At 33.2% G+C, this 25,565-nt stretch overlaps 1 protein-coding gene across 1 annotated transcript in view; it reads right to left on the reverse strand.

The window, feature by feature from the left end:
* Window positions 1-292: 292 nt before the first annotated feature.
* The window catches only part of qless (decaprenyl diphosphate synthase subunit 1 qless), a 251,390-nt gene continuing 226,117 nt past the window's right edge, over window positions 293-25,565 (reverse strand). Inside the window, exons 5-8 of the mRNA XM_085948813.1 lie at window positions 5,264-5,353; window positions 3,925-4,056; window positions 2,632-2,826; window positions 293-632 (exon numbers count right to left, since the gene is read on the reverse strand). Of these exons, the coding sequence (XP_085804939.1) occupies window positions 411-632; window positions 2,632-2,826; window positions 3,925-4,056; window positions 5,264-5,353 (639 nt within the window). The 3' untranslated portion in view covers window positions 293-410. The remainder of the gene's footprint in view (window positions 633-2,631; window positions 2,827-3,924; window positions 4,057-5,263; window positions 5,354-25,565) is intronic.

Genomic DNA, 25,565 nt, shown 5'->3' on the forward strand with positions numbered 1-25,565 from the left:
CACGAACGAGATTTTACTGATCGCGCGACTTTATTGCTTGCGCGACTACTGGGCGACCAGGTGTGGCATGGTCCATATAACTGCATGCATCGGTCTGGTCTCGAGACCAGAGTCGCCCGGTGTGGCTCGGCTCTTAGACTAAAATAATATTAATTGAATTTGGATTCAAACCATACTATACTCATACTAACTGCTTCCAAAATACATTCATTATAATATAAGTGTTGACAGTTGCAGAAGTAATATTAAGAACAATTTATTAATGTCGCCAAAATAATAATTTTATTTCTAACGTATCCAAATAAATTTCTCTAAAACGCAATAACGCTCTCAAAGCTCTTATATCAGCTTATTTTGGATTTGTGAACACCTACAACATGTGTATGGACAGGTGGCGAAGTGGGCTTTCGCTATTTGATGCGGTTGAGCACTAAGTCACTGACTACCACTAATCCCTTCTGGTAGGGTGAGTCGGCCAACTCGGAGGCGAGGCGTGCCGCTTCTAAGCAGTGTTTCCTGGCCAGGAACCTGGTCTGCTCCAACCCTCTCGATTTGTGGACCAGTTCGAAGGCCCTTTCTACATCTCCTGGCTCTTCAAAGCGACGCATGATCATGGGGTTTAATTCAGGATACTAAAAAAATAACAACGATTATTTAATTTTATAAATTCACAAAAAATACTTGGTCACTGGTTAATCGTCGTTAAAGTAATCGATACTTTTCATTTCAATATGACGATCCTACCTCTAACTCATTTTTCACTTAAGGTCACATAATTCCTATGATCCTCAGTACTCTCAGAGCAGTAATATCGCAGAGAGAGGGTATTGTCCGGCTATATAAAGCCGTTTTCTTTGCGCATGATACACACTAAAGCCTTAATTTTAATATTATTAAATTACCTATAAAACGTTATACAAACATCTTGCTTTGCACTATGGCTACGAAATTTAAGCACAATACATTTAACCATCTTTTCTATTAAATAAACTAAAAATAATTTACGCAAAACAATTATGTTATTAAGTTATTTTTTTTTTTTTTTGTAAAAGTTTTTATTCATCATAAATTAATTACGTTTAAAAAACAAAGATTAAATAAACGAATAAATATGAAATTCAGTTGTGTTATATCACATTTCACTGATGGAATAACCCATGATAAATTTTAACACAGCCGTGCGTTATCAACTGTTAGACAAGACTTTTGGTGGGAACGCGGGTATATTTGTAATGCAATATTTTAATTCTCATCAACAAATTTATGTATTTTTAATATTTAGTATTATAATGAAATGTTGTCATATTTTAATGTATGATGGGTAATTCTCTCCCCTATGTTTGATGAAAAATTTGCTGTACAGCTCGCGGGCTGCCAGTTGGACAGCGCTGCAGTAGACTACTGATTATCGGGGTTAATGATAGGGAGAGACAGCACGGATAAACGAAAAACACAGATAATCCGAACTATGCTTAAAATATTACATAGGTATTGTATATTTCTAAAGCAGACAGTTATTTTAATATGTTTAATACTCATTATTTATTAAGAAAATCTGTGATTTTGGTTTGTTTGCATGAATCTTTAAATGATTCTCTAATATCATTTCGAATTTTGAGCTATTATATCGCTATATTTGAATTCCCATTGGTCGATGTACTCCAATAAAGTGTCAATAAAAGTTAGTACCGTGTTGTATTGTGCATTATTTGAAAACGTGAATCACACAAATCAAATTCTAACCACTCAATATTTTCTCGATCTACATTTTCAAAGCCATGTAAATTTTCCATTAGGTCACATATTTCGGATACTATTTCACTTGTCTCCAGGCTCGATAGAATCCAAAAAACCATTTTCCGAATTTAGTAGAATTTTCATCCACGATCGAACGAGTGTTATTGGCTTTATTTTGTACCAAGATTGAGTTACTCAATGTATCGCATCCAGTATTATTGTCATTTTTCCAGAATTTAATCAAATCGTCATTTTCAATAAAAAGGCTTTTAAGAAGGCCATTACGGTAATATCGTTTCATTAATTAGATAACCCCTTGATCCATAGGTTGAACTAAAGATTTAACATATTATGGTGGTAAAAAAAAAAAATTTAAATAAAAAAACCATAAGGCTGTCTGTCATCCGTTTTCAATATGCTTTCATTTGGATGAGAAGGAGCATTATCTAATAACAGCACTGCTTTCTGTGGCAACCCTTACTTTTTAAAAAATCTCTCACTTCTGAAACCCATTTAGTTTTGAACCAATCTTCAAAGATCCTTCTATCCATCCATGCTCCTTTCTACGGATAATCGGGAGTTTACTGTATTTTGCATAAAAAAAAACCATATAGAAGTAACACGTACTCTCAGTTTTACCTGAAGCACATAAACCAATATTTATTTTACCGGCTTCGAGTATTCATGTTCTATCTTAACGCATATTGCAGATATTATACGCGTGCCGAATGTTTTTCTTCAGGCTTTGTCAGTACCTCAATTATTTACTATCCTGGTCAAAAAGTCAGTACCTCAATTATTTACTATCCTGGTCAAAACAACATAATATAAATGTAGAAGGTACCTACTATTGAAATTTATGAAACGGTAATAATAATTATGCTAATAAATTACTTTTTCGCATGCGAACAAGACTGGGGCAGTTGCCAAGCCCAGTTTTAAATCTGCCGCTGTGGGCTTTCCCATGGCCTCGGAAGAAGACACAAAGTCAAGAAGATCGTCGACCAGCTGGAAGGCGAGACCCAGAGCTCGGCCGTACTGGTAAGACAGCTCGATGACTCTCTCATCGGCGCCACCTAACATCGCAACCTGAAAGTTATATGAGACAACATTGATACACAAATAGAATATGGTCTAAGTAACAAATAAAAAAGATAGATGGCGCCGGACGTATAATCTATCAATAATAAAATAAATAAAGTACATATTGACACCATAATTTAATTAATATTAATATAGAAAAAACTAATTAAATCATGTTATGTATAAACAGATTAATTATTATGAATATAATACTGCTAATCTAATTAAATTTAACTTAAATAACAAATATATTAACGGAAAAAAATATTGATCTAAGTATGTTACTTTGATGGGGATTTTAATGAGAGGAAATTAGAATGACTGGGAACATAATATTGAATTGAAAAGAGGACATAACTTTTAAACTAGGTATATAATTTTTGAAAAAAAATTGACTAAATGCAACTACATCAAATTTGTTGATTTATCTTTCGCACACATATTTAAAAACACATTCATCATCATAATCAGCTATGGTCGATCCACAACTCGATGAAGGCCTTCCCTAGCTCATTCCAGCGTCCTCTGTCCATAATTCTTTGCTATCACGAACTTCCGCAAAAATACATTATTTAATTAAGTATTTTAGTATGCTATACTATTTTTGTAATGACAACAATAGGCACCCATGGTGGTCTAGTTGGCAGTGCAGCCGTCTCAGAAGCGGAAGCATTCAATCGCGCAACTAGGCAAAAATACATGTTGTATACAACACATTTTCAATTTCTGTTTGATCCATCCATGCTATGACCCAATGGGATAGGTGAATTGCTAACAAGCATTCCTAACAAAAACATCTGTCAATATCACCTCAACATTGTGGAGGCACATAAGCTTTGCGTAGGAGCAAATATGGTCATAAATATGATAATACGGCAAGGATGGCCCTCAAATGTTCAATGTGGCTACTATTTGCAAGGTAGATAATCCTAATTAAAATGACTGGTTGTAAGCCCTTTCAAGTGTATTTATAATGTGGTGGAAGTCCTTGTGCAGCATCGTGTATCTTAGACCTAAGATGTGATGAATATCAGATGAAAGTTGGTGTACCACCATAATTCAGTGGGAGACTATTGATGACTAATATTTGTAAAGTTATCTTACGGCTTTGAGAGCATTGGCGATCAGCGAAGCAGTCTTGCGATATGTTTTAGTGAGGTAGTGATTAAATCTTTCATTCTCGGTTTCTTTGTTTCCAAGCTGCATGAATTCTCCTTGGACAAGATCGGTCAGAACCTGAAGTAAGAAAAACATGTTGGTATATAGAAATACATTCAGGTAATACAGATTGAAGTCTTGGTTCATGTACTGTTTAGGTGGACGGTAGGCCTATCTAAAGCATTCTTTTTGTTTTGCGGGGCCAGTGTATATAGTTCAGTTAGCCTGCATTATATAATTTAATTTAATTTGTGTTCAATAATTGTATTCTTTCTTACTGTAAAATTATTTACAAAATATCTAGATACATTTGGGTAAACTTCGCCGGCACATAAATCATTTATTATCATTTACCACTCATCATGCATGTCAACAAATTCCAAGGCATCGTGCATTCAAAAGTAAATTTAAGATCAGTATATATTCGTTCAAGATAGCTTACACATATATGATAAAATATAATAGATAATGAATTCACAAAAAAGTTAAGACAAACTATGTAGGGGGTTGTATTTTGAGTCGGTTTAAGGGTCGCACTGTGCCTAAGTACGTCACCATCTACTGCTTTACAGGTACATTTTTTTAATCCCCCTACTCCCTATCGTTATATATTATATTGTGTCATGGAGGTACCTACTCTGAGATTTTACAAAAATATTCAAGGGTTCCCCGCCAAACTAAAAAGGTAGGGAATCGCTAACACACTATGTTCCATGTTCAGGGATATTCATCATTTTAGAAACCCTCCCTAAAAACCATCATAATAGTTATGAAAAATACTGAATAGTTACAGTTATGGCCTTGGTAAATGCAATAAATAATTTATTACAGTGGGTCTATTCTATACAAAAGGCGGCTATCGACGGTAGTTTATCATATTTATATATTGAGGTATTATTACAATACGTTACCCATCTACACTGTCAAAACTGTCTATCTCGCTCTAAAAGTTACAAGCCAAGAGAGGGGCTGTTAAAACATAGCACTTTTTGACAGTTTAGACGGTTAACTTATTGTAACAATTAACCATCTCAATATATAAATAAATGATAAACTACCATCAATAGCCGCCTTGTGTATAGAATAGACCCACAGATAGTAGGAATTATTATTAAAAATTAAATTCATGTAACAAAAACGTATTTTTGTCATTGTTCTTTTACTGTTCAAAGGCGGGTAGATACTGAGCTTTATGAAAGATGTTTTTAGACACAAAATATATTTTATGGGAAATATTGTCAGTGCTTCCCATTTAAACTTGGATAAATATATTTTCGCAAGTTACCTGTGTAAGGAAGAGTGTGACTTCATCGTTTCCGATACTGGCCATCATTATAGACGCCACAGATAAAATGTAATTGCCCGCCATTGTGACCTGAAACAAAAAAAAAAATAATTAATACAAATATGAAAAGTATCTCCTATATATTATTATCCTAAGAGATTTTGGAAAACGCACCAATTTTATTTAAATGCCGTTTTGTTGATTTTTAAACTATTTCAATTCATTCATTTTTTAGAGTCCCGAATTTACTTCAATTTGAATCCGGCACAATCTGATAAAACTCAACACAATCACAGATAATATCATTTTTAAATCGCTTTTTATATCCGTCACCATACATTTAGACTTCTTGCTATCCATCTACAGCAAATTAATTATAACGTCGCTTAATACTTTCTATATAATCGATATTTCACAAATATAAATTAATATTCCACAAAACTATTCAAATCTGTAAGAGGCACATTGGTGTACTATGAGTTTTAACAAGAAATAAATACATATTTCGTCACTAATTACTACGAAAATATAATCTAAGAACACGACACTGTTTTTTATCTGTCAAACTAATAGACTAATGATTGTCATTAGTTTTCTTCTGCAAACCGCCTATAACAAGTTCATTTGACGTGTCAGAATTCAAATTTAGAATTTGCAGGAATAATCGAAAAAATGTGACATTTCTATTAGCAACCATAAATAATCAATTTCAATCAAGACATTTATTGTAAGATGAAGATAATTTTAATACTGCTATCAATAAATTGAATAATTTCAGACTTAATAGGAAACAACATTATATTATACATATTATTACGTTCTTCTCAATATTATAGTAAGTATCACATACGTCCATATAAAATAGATAGGTAGTTATTGTGATTCAGTAATAATTGTATTATTTTTACATTTAGGTAGGTAAATGAAATTGATGTGACGTTTAATACAAGTAATTAAAAATTAATGATGTTTATATATTTTATAATAATAATTATGTATAAAACTACAGTAATCTTTCTTCTTCTTTTATATCATAAGTAACTATTAATACTCAATAAAAATTAAATTGCAATAATGTTTTTTTTTAATAATGACATTATGCATGTTGTTTCCTATTTTATCTATTATCATTTCAGTGAAATATATACTTATAGTCAAATATAGTCGATTATGACCTTTTGACACAATTAGGTACTTACAATAAGTAAGTATCTGCTACTTTTTCCATTTTTGTACATGATATTATATATACATGCATAATTATCTTTTTATTTCCCCACAGAGATAATTTGTTAAATAATATTTTTAGCATGTTGGAATTTATTCATTAGTATACACAATCACTGCTGAAGTTTTATTTACATTTTAATTACCACATTTAAATAACACGTTAATTATATCTAATGACCAATTGCTCCAAACGCGCCAGTCACGGTGTTAGCACTAAATGAGTTAGGTAGTTACGAATTTTAAAATAAAGTACCATTTTTTTCTCCGAAGCAAAGCATATGGACACACCCCTTCAGAGTGGTAATTACGAGTATATTAAAAGACTTATTATGAGAAATAGTTTTTACATTTTTTCAATCTAATGGGATCTTCCCCCATTGAATAAATAAAACGTATTATTATAACGCAATAATCTAAATCTATTTAAAAAAGTCTATCCTGCAGTGGCGATGGGTGGAGGTAGGGTGGATCCACCACAGATAGTACAGACTAAGCTTTGTCAGTAGTTATACGTATTTGTTTACATTAAACTAAGCTACAATAATTTACAGATGATGTTGGTTAGTTTTTAAAATTCAATTAAACACTGGGAAACCAAGCCATTATATGCATCTGTCTATAAAATATTTAAAATTATGCCATTAAATCATACATCATTTTGGATATTTAATAGAGAGTATAATATTTTGTAACTATTATTGTTTGGTTTAGGCAGGGTTTAATAAATTATAAAAAACTAACCAACAACATGACGTGTAAAATGTATTCTTAGTTCAACGAAAACAAATAATTATGAATGAAAAAGTGCAATATATAGACATATTATATTTTATTAAAATGTCGGTGATTTCCAGCTGTTCTGCTAGGGAGGGCTATCAGTCTGAAGTGGTGTCAGACGATATTGTGAAGGCCAGACTCTTGAATAGACTATGCATATGACCCAAAATTTATATTGGCAGTGACAAATCGTAAGACTGACAAATCAGCGAAATGTCAAACTGTCTGAGGTGAATGAAAATTCATCCCGAAGGGAAAACTATGGCGTCATCTATGCACACTTCAAAATTATATTAATATCCAACACCGCCAAGCCGTCTGCAAGACCTAGCGAGACAGACTGGCTCTGCTAGTATGAAATGGTTATTATTATGGTTATAGAAAATTGAGCGTCACAGACAAGTAAATCAAAACATATGTAATAATAATATACAGTCGAACTCGGTTATTACGATCACGGACATAGCGAGATCTCGGATGTAATGAGGAAACATTCTCCATACATTTATTCACTGTTATAACGAGCAACTTATCAGATATACCGAGCTAAAATACTGTTAATGTGTCGATCGTTTAAAAATATTTCGACCCTAAGCAATAAAATCCGATCTAACAGGATGCCGCCGGGGGCGGATTACGTTTATGACAATAGTTAAGTGTCTAAGTACCTACCTAATTATTGTTTTCGTCGACAATAATGAAAAAGTATCTACGCATATGGTTGAAAAATCCAAGATTTGTGAAGTTCGTAGGTACCTACCAGCGTTCATTACAAAGTCCATGCTTGTTTCGGGGATTTTTACGATAGTTTTCAGATTTTTTATTTTCGACATTTTTTCGACTTTTTTTTATTATGTGACCGCTCATTCAAAAATACATATTCTCCGATATAACGAGTATCGCTTATAACGAGCAAATTCAGTCGGTCCCATCTTCCTCGTAATAACCGAGTTCGACTGTAGCTTATAATTAATAAACTAAATGTCACCTACATACAAAATGATGACTAAATTTCTTATTAAAATTCATTTTTAATTTTATGACAACTGTAAAAAACTATTTTTTTTTCGATCTTTCGTCTCGTAAAAATGTTTATAATTTCACTCTTTCATTTTTTTAAATCCAGCATTTTTTTCTGCCATCTAGTTTTATTACCGTATCTGACAAGGCCTGAACAAAAACGATGCATGAGTGCGAGTGAGAAAGTATTTGGCACCCTTACAATCTCTGCGACACGCGCTAGAGTAAGATAAAAGGTCTACATATGTGTAAGCTAGTTTCCAAAAGTATCGCCGGCAAATCGTGACGAAACGCTTCACATAGCGTCGATAAAACCTCCAAGCTCGTGTTGCTAAAAATGCTATTTTTTGTGTTAAACATAAAGTCAGTGGTAAATATTTTAGTTAATTAAGTAGAAAAGATGGTGCTGTGATATACTGTGTCTTAAAATGTGGTAGCCGTACTGATAAGCAAGAAGATGGTATTACATTTCATAGGTAAGTTGATACATGTTTGTGATAATTTATTTGTATATTATTATATATTTTAATATCAGTGACCTAGTGTTTCTTTAAAATAACTTAAATTATGGATATCGTTATCTAATGGTTGCATTTTGACCGCTTAAAAATACTATATAACTTAAAAAAAATAGAAAATTATATTTTAATTCTGAGCGTCTAGTGCGAGCACTTTGGGCGAGCACTAGCGAAATGGTCTATGGTCTCGAACATTTGTAGACGAATGCGTTCGCTCGCCCACAAACCAAACGCAAGGCACGCGGCTTCATTTAGCAATGCAACGGGTGGCGTCTAGATGTATCTATAGTCTATGGTATCTGACATATTTTTGTGAATGACAGTTAGCAATACCGCTTATAACTAATCGTTTAAAACCTAGCAACATTTTTATAATATGTGAATTCAGTTGCACAATGCGACATATCGATAAATTCCATAGATATTCAAATCTGGTGTTGTATGTGAAATTTAAGAAAAACTTGTGTCAGTAGGTATGAGTAGGTGATAATGATGCGTTCGTCGCGGAAAGAAAGTTGAACGTGGTCTATCGTCTTCCATCTGTTTGTCTGCTTTCTCGAGGCGCGACGTCGCTCTGCGCAGCCGATACCGCGAGTTGCGACCTTAAGTCACATCCATAGGTGCCATCACCTTAAAGTTTCATAATAATTCGAAACAACCGTACAAACACGCATATTTTGAAAACATCCATGAAAATAAAATTAGACCCAATGGGACTTGAACGCACGACCAACGTAAATCCGGACGAGCACCGATTAAGCAAGCTACCTTGTACGTTGAACTGCCTACACGTATTATTACATATTATTTTACGAATATGTTGTCATTAAAACATAGAGTTAAATAATAGTTAATACTATCGACCTACTTGATGAAATTTCAATTAAAATTCTAATTGATTAATGTTTTGCACTATCCCATTTGAGTATCTAGTTTTTTAATGACTCGGGTTTCGCATTTTGGCATTTTCAGCCACTATGCGCAATCATCAATGGCAAATGCATGCTGACAAGACAACGTCAGTGACATGCAGTGTACATTTACGATTCGTGAGTACGCGTAGTGCCCGAAGATCCCAAAAGGCGAAAACCGGGCATCTTCGGCAAAATTACCAAGGACTCAAATGGAATAGTACAAAACTTAAATAAATTATGTACCTAGTAGATAAGTTCTTTCAAATGTATGAAATATATATATTTGAATTATTCATAGTTTTAATGTATTTTATATTTAATTTTTAAAAAAAAATTACTTATTTTTTTTATTTATCCCGAATCGAACTGAATACTGAATATTGTCACCACAGAACAGATAGAATTCTGATAGGCTATTCCCCAATACACTACATTTTGACGCAGGGTTTTGAATGTGTGAGTGTCATACAATGATTGCTGTCATATGAAAATAAACTACACAGAGGTACACGTGCAATAGTGTGTGTTGCAACTTTCAAATACACCAATATTGAAAGAGCGTCAGTCCATAAACCGAGAGCAGTTTTCAGAACGAGCGACAAGCGCAAGTATTCTTTACACGTGTTTAAATTTATACCATATTCTTCCACACTCGAGATCGGTTGCCTATTTCTCCACACCCGTTAGGTATTTCAGTTACTATTATTTCTGAGTTCCATACCGATACTGTTTAACGAACAAACATTTATTTTTTAATATTTAAATTTATCTTTGAATTAAAAAAATATTTTTACACTTTAAATATTATGTAAATAATTAACATTAAATTGTATGCTTCGTATTCTGTCGCTAAACGCGTATATTACATCCATAGTAGCACTTTGCCCTAATTATAATGTATTTAGGTACGAGTACATCAAAAATCTACAGTGGACACCGTTCAAGTTATACTTAATTTGCATTTTTTTATTACTGTCCGCCCGATAACAAATTCGCATTTTAACAAACGGTTCGATTGAATCAGTTCGGATCCTAAATCTTAATAAAATAATTCATTTAAACATTCCGAAATTCATTTACAATGCCTCGTATATTGTGAATAGGTCCCAAACATCGATGCAACATGTTTACGACAAGCTTCCAAGAGCAGAACAGACTATACAGGTAGGTTACCTTACCTGTTACCGATCGCATCGTATCAAAAACGTATTCGTATATGAAACACAATAATAAAGAATTACCACACCGCTGTTTGTTATTAGACCAACTCAGAACAACACTGATTGATTTAGACATGGCATTATTATATTATCGGCTATGATAAATCAGGAGATTTTTATCACCTGTCATAACCAATGCCGGACGATGCTCTGCACATAGCAAGAGGAATGCTTAAAAGCTTCTGCAGGTGGTCACGAATATAACAATGATATTGAAAATTCTTATGTATCAACAATGAATGATGCTCGATACAACATATTTTATAAACTAGAACACAATAGAAAAACTTCACAGGTGGCAGTCGATGTACTCAATAATACTTCTTTCTTTCTTCTTTCGACCATGTCCAATCCTAATAGGATCATATGGGCCTCCACAGAGTGAATTTATTTTTACGAGAAATGGATGTCAGCCACTTGCTCAACCTATTAGGTCCATACTTTGACTCAAATACAAATTGAAAAACAATTTGTGTACTTGCCAGACCCAGGATTCGAACCCGGGACCCTCGATACTATAGGCCGGCGCTTAAGCCACGCGGCCATACTATTTAGCCAATAATAATACTATACCTAAACAAATCAATAATGGGTAAGTAATATTTTTTTACCATGTTCGATTCTAAGAAGATCACAATATGGGCCTCCACAGGGTAGAGGTTGTATGTATTAACAGATTTTTGTTTTTACGAGAAATGGATGTTAACAGCTTGCACAACCTATAAGCCGGCTCTCACATCTGAACTCATCCCACTGCTACACGTCGAATATGTCGATGTGATTTTGTTGGCATTCACAAAACACATGTACCTAACTAAATCTACCGCCTCATACCACATGATTGCAACCATTTAGTACGAAAAAAACAGATGGAGTCACATGCAACTATTTTCACCCGACATGTCGCACTTCGTGATTAATTTTGGCTTTTCGTGTGACGTAGTTGTCCTTGCACGGCCTTGCTATACGCACTTAAGAAAGTTACACGTTGCGTTCAGTTTTGATGTATGACTATTATCCCAGTCGAAACGATTTTCAATGTTCGACAGGGCCTTAGGTCCATCCTCTGGGTCCAAACACACATTAAAAAACGAACCACGACATTATAATACTGACGCGTTACCGTTTAGGTATCGTGGGCTCATAGCTAAAGGAGACCAAGACCAAGAATGTGGTTGTAGCACTGGGAAGAAGAAAAATATTAGTGCAACAAAAATAATGCGATTCTAATTCGCCACACTTTCTCGGGCAGCTCTATAAACAATAACATGTACTCAATAACAAGTAATATGCATAGCGATTCGAGTAATAAACCTGTTATGACGAATAGCACTTATTATAAAATTCACCCAATGTTACGGTTTTTGAAAGTTGTATACTATAATAAATATACTGTAAAAAATATATGTTTCAATAGAAGCTGTATGTATATCTAACGCCATGCAAAACGTTAAATTGCAGAGTTCAAAGTCTTCACACAACTCGGCCAAACTTGGCACGAATAAAATACGCAGGGCTTAACTTTATTTCCAACTTAAAAACTTATTTTAATATATAAAATTAAAAATCATTATCAGTTGGGGCTGATCCACTCCCTCTACCATGCCCCCATGGGGAGCTCACAGGGCTACTGGGGGCCCGGCGTAGCGGGTCTACCAAGTATGTGAAATAACATACATCACAAATTTGCTTGAAATGTATTAAGATTTTAAAAAATGTCGTGCAATGCAATTTTTGAGTATTGTTTGTCGATACTCGACAATTCCATGATTCAAGTAGATGATGCCTTTAACCTTAGGTAGGGGGGCCCGCTTCAGGACGTGGGCACCATGCCCTCTACTATTCTCGGTCACTAATTCTCTGCTGCCACATACATTCACCGAACTTTATGAGTTTGTCCATCCAGCTGGTAATACGTCCTTGTGGCCGTTTAGTGCCACTGTATAATGGCATGTATCCAGTGGTTGTCTACTCGTAAGTTTTAGATCTCTTTTACATTAAGAGTTCATGTTTCACACGTAGGTACATGTGAGCACTGAAAGCACACATTGGTTGAATACTTTACGCATAAGACACAGTGAGAGATTACTTTCGAAGATGCTAGCAGGCACCCAAATGCACTCCATGTCAGTTTGGTTCTGCGAGCAATCACGTCATACATATCAATTGACATTTGTTGTTGGACAGAAGATAGACGTAGTTATTAAGTGAATATAATTATATATTACATACTTTGCCTATGCATAGGTAAAGTAATTTCTACTGATAAACAAAGGTATATTCCTGCCAACCACAGAACAGATTAATAAATAGAATTCCGATATGCTATATCCCAATACACTATATTTTGACGCAGGGTCTTGTCTTGAGTGTCCCATGAAAATGAACCACCCATTATAGACGTGCAATAATGTGTGTTGCAACCAATATTGAATGAGCGTGAGTGCATAAAACGAAAGCAATTGTCAGAACGAAATACAAGCGTATTCTTCACACATGTTTAAGTTTGTCCCATATTCCTACACACTCGAGATCGGTTATCTGTTTCTCCACACCTGTTAGGTATTTCAGTTCCCTGCTGCCAACCCATTGAAAATATACGTTATATGTAGCTGTGTGTGTAGCTAATAAAATACATATGCAATATTACAGTGTAAAATAAAATAAATCACGCGTGAATTATTAGGTCTGCGATGATAAAAAAAATAGTAAAACTATGAGAAGGTTAGATTATTCTCTTTAGGCTCTCATCTGCCGAATTGTTGTAATTAATATATTACATTAATAATAATAAAAAAAAAAACACTTATCCAATTCGAGCCCCGATAGTGATCGTAGCGCAACGAAAGTAAAAGTGATAGGTTCACTCTCGCTATTCGAGTCCCGCGGTGGAGCGACATCGGTGACGATAGAGAAGGCCGCTCGCAACGATGCCTGACAAGACGTCACCGAGTACGATCCGGCAACAGTCACAAGCGGACGGATTAAATCGACGCGTAATGATGGATTTGATTTGATACGGAATCATGTACAAGTAAATAAAAAAATCTATCTCTTGTCATTGTTTCACTTGGAGAGATAACACTTATTACACACTAACTAATAAACTAATGTATCAATATTTACTGTGTGACGTAGGTACAAACTAAAGCTGGATTTAATAAACAAGCAATTTTAATAATAAACTATTTCTTTTATTCAATGCATAATTCACAATATTTGAGAATGTAACATTTTTTATATTGAACATACATAATTTGAAAACATCTCATATATTTATATAAGTATTATAGAAGATATTTTTAATACGGACGCCAGAATGGATTTGAACCTATTAACCACTGGATTCACGCCAATGTGATTTACCAATTAAACTACGGACATCATATCAAATTACGAAGAAAGTAATTAGGAGTTTTAATAGCAGGCACATGTGCATAAAAATTGCCTATTCGTTCGTTTCGAGCTGCAGTTACAACATTGCGCCTAATTTTGATTTATGACTATGTTCCAGACGAGATAATTCTCAATGTGTGAAAGAGGTAATTACCTAGTACTCTTTTTATTTCAGTAATGGTTTATAATAAACTTTTTTGGTAATTGTACGATAATTTTTTGACTGCCGTTTCGGTCTATGAACCCATATTCTATTATCATTTTGAAAAAAAAATCAAGTCATTATTTGGTTATTAATTGTCAGATCTCAAGAAATATGTGCAATGTTTGCTACAATTAAATCTACATTCTTAAATGATTTGAATTTAATTAGAGTCCATTTTTAGCTTCATTTACACATTTTATTTAGACTACATCTTAATATAAAAAGGTTTTCATCGATATTTTTGATAAACATTTATTAAAAAAAAAAATATGTCCATAACTCTATATATATATATATATATATATATATATATACTTAGGTATATATATTGAACATATATAACTTGAAAACACCTCAGATATATACCTACTATAAAAAATACATTTGAAAAAATACGACGCCTGACGGGATTTGAACCCGTATATCCACTGGTATCGCGCCAATATGCTTTAACCAATTAAGCTATTATAGGCCTCCTACTAACGATAATTAAAACTAGTAGGTCATACATTAAATGCTTATCAGATTGCGTTATTATTTGACTATCGGTTTTTATGTTTTAAATCGAGGAATATTAATTCCTTTTATTACTAACCCGGCTCTCGCCAAATACTTATTTAGTTTTAAAAATATAAAAAAAAAACTTCCACGTGTTTTCTTTACAAGTCTCACACAAACATAATATATTATACATTCTATGATCTCATATAATACACTCTTTATTACTCGTGTTGTTTAATACTTGTACATAAGTGAGGAGTGTACACTAATCGGTGCACAAAAATGTATTATCAAAATGCAAACAAAAAATAAATAATTTATTTTGTTCAATTTATTGTCTGGATGGTAAATTAACACTATCGACTGAGGATACTTAATAGATTTTGAATTTAAATTATAATTGATTTAAGTTTTGTATTAATCCATTTGAGGAGTTTTTTTTCGAACCGGGTTTCGCCTTTCGGCATCTTATCGGCACACTAACAAGAATACAGTTAATTCTCGTCTATATAATAAAATTATTACTTAAAATAAAAGAGGGTAAAAACGTTACCTACTAAGTAAATGATCAATAGTAGATATAAAAACGAATTCAGAATATTTTAAGTGTTTGTAAAAACCCATAGTGGGTAAATTAGATACTCACTATTATTATGAACATTCAGTAAGCGCATTTAGTTATTAAAGATGGCGAATCAATTTAGGTTGATGTTAATTATTATGAAGACACCTGCATCATAAGAGAGATTAAATAAGAAGGCATTTATGAAGAAATAAAATTTTTCAAATCATCAAAATATATTGACCAAAATGTCGAAAGAATACTTATTTGATTCTCACAGCCGCGTGTTGCGAAAAATATAGTATGAAAACGAAGCCGAGTCAAGTTAATCGAATTGCGCTTCAAAAATTATAATTACCCAAAAACCTTCCTTGATTTTAATTTTACAAGTTGTTTAATTATTACTTAAATGAAAACAGCGAGTGATTTGGAAACGAAATCGAAGAAGTACTTAGTATTAGAAATGTTTCCAAAGAATGCGGCACCGGCCGAAAGGTAACGCGGAAAATGCTCGCATTTTTTAATATTTTGGGACGGATTGTTGAGTAACATTGAAAATTACAAGAGCGGTGATTCGATTTCACGAATGCGATCGTTTTATTACAATACGGTACAATATTTTACTTAAATACCATTATGTTTCGTTTTGAAAACGCACTGTTTGAATGTTTTACGAAGAAGAATATTATACTGTCACTGTACAGGCCAATTGCCGCAACCCTCACTTTATACCAAAATGATATTTTGATGGTAATGGACTTATTGCATACTACACGAACTGGCCAATCATCATAAATCCCAAAAGATAATTCATATCAAAATAATTCAAAATTATTTTTAAGCCATTTGTAACTTAAAAATATTTCAGCCAAATGCTGTAACCCTCTCTAAACGTAAGCCACAGGTTACGTACAGAATGAGCCACTAAATTTGTAATAAAATAATAAATAAATATTATATAAAATAATAAGTAAATCCAATGGCCAAGTTTTTTTCACTTCCTGAACAATTTGATATTTGAGAGTTACTCTACTTGGCCTGTAAAATGACGATACCATAACACATCATGTCCGGTCAATTGTACGTATAAATTGTGACATTTATTCAAATAACAAATATATAACTACAATATCATTGTATTTCATAAAGATATATTATATGTATTTTAAATGCGTAAAAATTACAGCCCAGTGAAATGCTTGACGAAAAACGTGTCATTTGGTCTCAATACAAAGCTATAATTATGTTATAATATGGCCATAACGTAAACCTACGTACAATTTACATGTAACGTATAAATATACCACACTATCGCGAGGTTTGTTAGTTTTGACAGAAACCTAAAGTTATAAAAGTCTTTTCCATATTGATTCCATCGGGCCCCATCTTTCGCTGAAAAGTTTTGCCATTTTAAATAGGAATTTTCAAGCAAAAACTTTTCTGCGTCAATGGTTTCTTATCCTTGATTTGACGGCTGAACACGACCGGACGCGCGGGTTACTGCGGACATATTACCCGCGTCCAAGCACTGATGGATACTAGATAAAATAATATTTAATTTTATAAAAGTATCTAGACGTCAAATAGGTTGCGCTTTTAATCATCGTCCATGTGATGCTAAGCTATATTCGATGCAATCAAATTATGTTTGGCTCGAGGGCCACTAAAATGCGTTCAGATGGATGGCTTTGAAATGTGAACCAAAATAAAATTGACGTCCGGGTCATGATGAGCGCAAGTATATCAGAATAAGAGTTATCCAAAGGGCGGCTTATACTCGACGGCCTTCATTGAAGACCTTCAAACTGTTCGAAGACATTAATACAATTATAATAATGTCAACATTAAATTATAATAAAAGTCAAATTAACTTTCCTGCCAATTCCAAATATGAATTTTCATGACAAATACATATTGCATAACATTTTGAATTTTAATTTATTTTATTTGACTGTTAGAATCATTTTCATTTTGACTGTTTGTCTTTTACTTTAAGATTATAAAAATAAATTGTAGGTATTCATTATGTTTAAATACGAATAGAATTATTATAATATTTTGTCATTATATTTTTTTACATTTTGTCCTTTTGAAAGTATTGCCAGAGGGCCTCAAAATTTACAACAAGCAATGTAGCACAAGAGTATATTATATTCATAACCAAACTATGCATATACAACTAATTATAAACAAATTCCATAAACAGTAGACAATATTTTTTATTAATAAACCCATAAGTTCTGTGAATTTTTCTGGTGTTTTCTTTTTAAGATTCTTCCATACTTTGTAGTTAAACGTTGTTGGCTGTATGAACCAGATATTAAATTAAATGATAAAAATCGTACATTACTTAAAACAAAGAAGAAATGGTTTATAATATAGGTAGGTAGGTAACATAAAAGTTAAATTGTACAGGGTAGATAATTTTAAGAGATGTTGAAATGACATGATAAAAATAGTGCATTGTATAAAATAATGCAGGTAAGATTACATCATAGAATGTAATAGACAGTTTTAAGAGACATTGAGAAGACATGATAAAAATCGTATATTGCATAGAATTAAAGATGCATCAAAAACTTATAATACAAAAAAAAAAAAACAATTACAGAAGGCTGACAATTTTAAGAGGTTCGTGAAAAGTTTGAGAGCTCGCAACCTTGATGCAAGCCTCGTCCGCCTATTATAAACCCTTTCACGGCCCTTTTTGAGAGCATCACAATAATTATTATTCACAAAGGGAAAAGATAAAGGCAACGCAACATTGAACATGCGTTGAGAACGGTGGCATTCCTTAACCAAGGATGACTGAGTGCACGGCGGGAGCTTTTTTATGAATGCTTCTTAATCAAAAGACATTTATTAATTATCGGAACTAGCTAACCCACCAGCAGCGAAACATTTTATCCCAAACACACGCACATACATTATGTATTACATAAATATAAATATTAGGTAACATATTAGAGAACACATGATTTTCAAAAACTTTAGAAACATATTTATACTGATTATTTTTAAATATATATAGGTATTAATAACTCATTCTACAAACAGAACCATTCACGTAGATTTAACATTCATGAGATGTACATACATTTATTTTAAGTCATATCGTGTGTTAATTTCTTTGCGCATTTCATTAATCTATATCGGCGCCAAAATGGCATCTTCAAGTCGGCGAATCAGCCCTTTCCTTTTATTAAGCTTAAATTACACTGGATGATTCGCCGAGTCGATCGGATCAAACGGCACGCTAATCGTCTGTACCCATCGCACCTGATCGTGATATGTCACTTTGGATCGTTCACGACCCAATTGACGATCAGTGATAGTTGGCTCGATTATTACCGCACGTTTCAGAGTATCGTCTACCTAATTGCCAACGATCGTCGACTGAATATTGCGCGAAAAAATATAAATTATTCTGTTTTGGCCACGACTCTACGGAACGATCCAAAGTGGTATTTCACGATCGGGGCAGACGATCGGCATGAGAATCTCTCGGTGTAATTTGGCCTTTACGCTTCGTTACCGCTGGCGTCGATACTAAATACTATAACCCTTATTTCACACTATACGGCTTTAACCGTACGGAAAAAATCAAACGGTAATAATCCGAATCGGTAACAAGTTCACGCTCTTTTTACACTATACGGTTTATGCACGGTCTTTTATCCGTCACAAGCTCAGTTTGTGGGCTACTGATACGACTGACCGCACGATTTAAAACCGTCCAATGTGAAAGTATTCATTAGGTCACGTACACCACTGAGTCATCGGTCCGGGCGCCGTGAATACAGTGCAAATGGACGGCTGCCATCGGCGCCGTTTCAATTTTTAGCCGTCCATGTCCCGTAAAGGTCCATGCTCTTCTTCACACCACTAAAAGAATGTCGCCGTCAAAACTGTATAATGTGAAAAGAGCGTACCTAATGGGTTACCTTGCGAGTAAAAGTGATTATTTAAATATTGACGCAACTGGCATTTACGTTGTAGATTTCAATAATAATGGTGTCTAATAATCGAAAAGATTAAAGAAATTATTAGTTACAAACGGTGAGTTGCACCACAGAGTGGAAACCTCAAAGCAAACTGAGAATTATGTTTTTTTTATCTCTTTACGTTGATCTGTTTATTCGTAATAACATATAATCAGCGCTCCTAGGGGTCAAAATGGTTTCAAGAACTATGGTCAAATGTTGCGCAACGCGGCCTAAGATGATTGATGTAATATTAATGTTGTCGGTGCGTATGATAATTTGATACTTACATGATTACTTTGGAGTTGCATCCCGAGCATACTCGAGTGCACCTGAGCTGTAATTCGTTTTAAAAAAAAAAATGAAAGTGAAATTTCATGTGATGTAATAATATAGTAATCACTTTTATTATTCTAACTTCGTTGGGTTTTTACAGATTTCTGGATTAAAAAAAATATATTTGTCTGTTTTTATCCAAAATCCGCCGTTCAGGCGATTTTACTTTTTTATTCTTAAATCTTAATCAATTTCTGTGCCTGAGTTGGACTAGAGCATCCAAACCGGTTTAAACCGAAACCGGTTAACCATTTCAAAATAACCGAAAATCGGATAATTTTACACGATTAACGGACAAAATTCAAATTAAGTACTTATGTGGAAAGACAACAACTGCGTAGTTCAGCATGACAAAAATAAAATATTAGCTACCAAATTTGGTTAGGTACTACACTACGTTTAACTGATACCTAATACTAATTGCAGAGAGCTAGTCTAGCGTAGTGGCTACTAGTAGATTTTTTTGGAATACAAATGGAATTCCCTAAAACCCCACCTATGTCCAAAATATTTTTTTTAATTCTGACGGCTTAAACCGGTTAATTAATCGTAAAAAATACCGCAAACCGGGTAGTATTTTTCTCCGGCTATTTGGATGCCTAAATTGAAACATATGAATATCAGGCGGGTTCAAGGCCATCTATAGTCACGGAAACATGTACGCAGTAACTGAAGAATTCCTATTGCATATTTCGTTCATATCAATTAACATATTACCATTTTTTTTGAAATATAAAATAATCATCATTTTCTACAAATAATTCACCATGTTGAATTCGAAGTAGGTATAAGCAATAACTAGCACTATCATCGGAAATCACAATTTTCTTCCCCAGCCTCAATATAGTAGGTCTTGATCTGGATGGTGTTTAGCAGCCTTCCAAGACGCCGGAAGTTTAAAACCAGGTAGACCAAGTTGAGATTCGTTTATGAGAGAACTTCTTCACTTTCAAAGTGATGACATGCTGCATTGTTTTAATTATAATCTCTTGTTATTGTTACTCTGAACCTTCGTAACATGACTCGCTACCGTAAAGCAGCACCGCCATAATGCAACCATAGAATATTATGCGACACTTGGTTTTAGCGGAGTAGGTACCTATAGCCGTGAGCCTCAGTCATTCCTCAGTTGCTCCATCAATTCCCGTTCAGATAGCGAATTCTTTTTAGAAAGTGCCATTTTCCATGAAAAAGCGTTACGTTAATACGGTTAAAGATGTCATAATACAAATATCATTTATTTTTTTTATCACACAATGCCACACTGTGTGCTTTAAACGCGGTGTTTGAATAAATAGACGCGCGTTTTTTCTATGAAATCAAATCATCTTCATATTTGAAGCTTCTCCGAGAGCACCATCTTAGAAATGGTGAAAAAACCTCCAACGAACGCATTCCAACATGAAAAGCATTCATATCCAATTATTACAGAGCGTCCATACTCTAGAGCAGTGGTGGCGAAGATATGGCACGCGAATGTTTTATTTTGGCGAGAAAAGATGAAATCTTAATGTTTTCAGGTGACCAGCAAAAAAATGACATGACACGTCAATGTCAGTATAACCAACAAATTGTGTTATCATTAGAGGTTATGTTTGTTATTGGTATTTACATTTTGTATTTAGATCCAGCTGTTCACCGTAGTGACACATGGTCAGTGAAGAATATCGCGTGCATTTTATTTAATTTAATAAATCCTATTTAACATGGCAAGTGGGTATAAAAAAAACAAAAATTATAAGAATCAAGCAGCAGACTTTCAAAGTTGGTGGATTGAGGGTATGGCAAGATTAACGAAGGCAATAAAGCAGTATATATTTTGTATTCTGGGACAGTTGTGTGCAGAACCTCGTCAGTAAAACGGTATTATAAGACAAACCATAAATCACTCCTTGCGAAAATCAAGAACGAAAAACAAAAAGAATTTATTGATCGGGCAATTAAAAATAAAAATATTCAATCAACAAACCTAATGAAATTAATCGGCAGTCATTCAAATATAACAGCTGCTTGTTATTTTGCCTCAGACATAATCGGTAAAAATGGATAACCGTGATAGGGAATATATGAAAAAGCGTGGTTAAAATGCTTCCACGATCTCTTTGAAATTTTTGAACAAGGAAACAAATATTCAAAGATTAAAATATAAGCATGTGCATATGGTGAAAGATAGAATTTCAAGAACTCAATTGTAATTTTTAACTTTTTTTTAACAGACTTAAAGAGGAAAATACGTAAAAAGGTTCGACAACCCTGCTTTAGAGAATATAGTGAAGCCGCCAAAAACGACTAGTCAAACATTCAGTTGTTAGTTTTATTAGACTTCAGACTTGCCAGGTTTAGTGGCGACCACTCCAACTAATAACATTATTATCAGTGGGTGATATTGAATCAACTAGACTAAGCGCTCAGTCGTGAATTGGCTACTATTTCTATTTACGTGTACTTAAGCTGGAAATTTCTCTATAATTGGTCTTGCCGTCAAGGTGAATGATACGGATTCCACTAATCTTAGGAAGTTTTTTATTGAAATATTTACAAAGAAATCATGTATGCGATCCTCGGTAGTAAGGAAACTGTACCGATTTTATTGGATATTTTTTTATAAAAAAATACTTCAATTTTGGATACAAGTTAGGAATTTAATCCTACATTATTTTTATTTTTATTTTAAAGACATTTCTATAATAACGTTAACAAATGATTCCTAATACAATATAATGTAATAACAATATTAAACAACATCCACCACGTATCCAACATTTTAAACACAAATTTTTCGCAAAAATAGAAATACATTAAAATATTTTGTTTTTATTTACGAGGCTCATACTGCTATCGATGTAATAAAATCCTTAAAAAAAGTCCTCAAATAAAGAAAGTGTTTTATTATTATAACAATATGATATTTATATTGTACAATACCAACACGAAAACGTTTTGATTTGGGGGTCATTACCTCATCAGTGAATCAAAGAGATAATATACCGCGCCGTGGTGAGGGGTGTGCACACTATACCATGTCAGTCATACTTATTTGTTTTCATTAAATTAAGATTAGAATTATTAACGATGGTGCTGGTTAGTTTTTTAAAAAAACAATTAAACTCTGCCTAACCAAACCATATATGCTATGGGCAATCCGACAAAAATAGTGCACACTTATTCAGTCATACGTTTTCGTTGAATTAAGAACATATATTAGGTTTAGTTTTTTATTTAATTCATTAAACCCTACCTAACCACACCATAATCGAAAAAAAATCTTCTATCTATAGACAATCTTGTATGTATGGTTTAATGGCAAAAGGAAGAAAAGAAAGGATACAAAATTCAGTTTGACAATCCTTATCCCGGTAGCACATACAAAATCGTCTGCGACACGGCCATAAATCAAAACGGCCAGCAATGTCACAACTCTCTTCCGTGCTCATATGCGGGACTATACCACAAATGTGACGTCAGGCGGCTAGCTGAAACGAATAACTGATCGCGCATGCACCGATGCAACATTTTGTAATTCTATCTGTGGCCCATTTCGAGAGAATTATTTTACATGCGAGAAATGGATATATTTTTTACCAAAAATTACGCTCCGACGTTATAGATATATGTCAGTACGTATGTGAATGACAACAAAATCACATCGACAAATTCGACGTGTCGCAGTCGATACAAGTTTGTATGTGCGACTAGTTGAATGAATGCAGTGCGTGCGCGTCATAGTCATTATTTAAAAAAATAAATAGACTAAACGTCAAAAACTAAACGACTGACTGAGGGTTATGATATTGCATATTATAATACGTATATGTAGTATGAACATAACAACAAGGTGTAACGAATGAAATATATATTTCACTGTCATAATAATATGACGAAACATGAGGCTTTTAGCGAGAAAGTATCAGATTGATATTACTTACACTGTATTGAATTACTTACGATCTTTTAAGATTCATCGCTTTCCATTTGTTCTCAGCACTTAACGAATTTCTAAATATATTTATGTAAGTACATACACTGTAAATATCCGAGCTTTTATCATTGAATAGAAAACATAGAAATAATTATTGCAACGTCCCTACCTACATTCATATACAGCGTATTTAGACAGATTTAAAACTTTGCGTTTTTTTATGCAATTAAGAAAAATACAAAATTTGCTAACGTGAACGTATTTGATTTTACTTCACATTCTTAAACAAAATACTACTTTACCATTTACTCGAAAAATACAAAGAATTTATGTTTATTAACTTGGCTTAATAAATTAATATTTAAATAATGAATAAGTGGTACTGCTCATATTTACATAATATCTAAATACTTTTTTCCCACGTTGCTATTAGAAAAATGCGTGTCCGATTACAAAATGCAATATTTACTACAACAAACTTTACAACAAAATCAACGTATTTTTTACGTAAATATTATAAACAAAGAATTAAAAACATAATAATATGCTGATAACCTCATGATCATTATTTTTTTTCACGTCGACTTTGTTGAGGCTTATTTATCGTGTATAATCTTTACGATAAAAACGATGTAATAAAATGTCACACTTTCGATAATTATTACTAATGGTGCAGTGGCGTACGGTTTGCGTTTTGTATTTATATATTGCATTTTCCCCACAAACATAAAATAACGCGTATTCCTTCATTTCCAAAATATTTTTTTGTGACAGGATCAGTATCCATAATTATGTATATTAAATTAAAAGCACCACACAAGAGTGGCAAAAATCAAATATACTTTTATATTTTAAAATTTAGAGAATAGTCATAAATGTCATGCTGTATCTTTAGATTCTACGACTACACCAAAGGGCAGAGTCATCAAATACATAATTAAATCTACATATGCATACATTATTGTATTGCAACTGAAATTAAATTAAATAACACATTAGGCGCATTTTTCGTCGTCTCCTTGAAAAGAAACGAATAAAGTAATAATTATTCAAAAATATTTGGAAACTGGAAAATAAACACTCTCGCGTCTACTTCGAGAGAATATTAAAACAACACACAGGTAAAATATAAGTCAAGGTGTAAGATATACATGCCTAAAGATGCAATCGAGATGTAGTAAATGATTACAAAATATTTTTTATTGGTGACAGCAAGCACTCGAAACCTCTTAATGGATAATGCAATTAGGTAGGATGGCCCCCAAATGAGATTAGTTTTTAGATAAGTGTTAGAAATCCGTGTTGACAATATGTATAATAGTCAAATTAAATTGGACACGTCCGGTAGATGCCCCGTAATCATTCATAGAATATCTTAAAAATATTATAAAGAATTTAAATTATCTAAACAGATATATTATATTTTTATTAAAGCAACATGTATTTATTATATTACAATAATTTTACAAAACTTTTTTGAGTCTGAAAAATCTCAGAAACAATCCTACGTACCTATATTATGCATATCATTTGCGTTAAAAATGCATTCTCCAATATGACAGTATTATGTGAAGTCCTCACAGAGCCGTCCGCATAATAAAGTCGGAACAATCGATTAGATAGAATAGATTACTTCGATTCGGACCATACGCATTATTCCCTCCTACTATGTAGTTGTTATTGCGTATTGGCTAATAACTGTAATGCCATGATACTGTTTT

This window comes from Rhyacophila brunnea, unplaced genomic scaffold, assembly GCF_057557595.1.
Source record: "Rhyacophila brunnea isolate RB1 unplaced genomic scaffold, BYU_Rbru_1.0 scaffold_10, whole genome shotgun sequence".
Taxonomy (NCBI): Eukaryota; Metazoa; Arthropoda; class Insecta; order Trichoptera; family Rhyacophilidae; genus Rhyacophila; species Rhyacophila brunnea.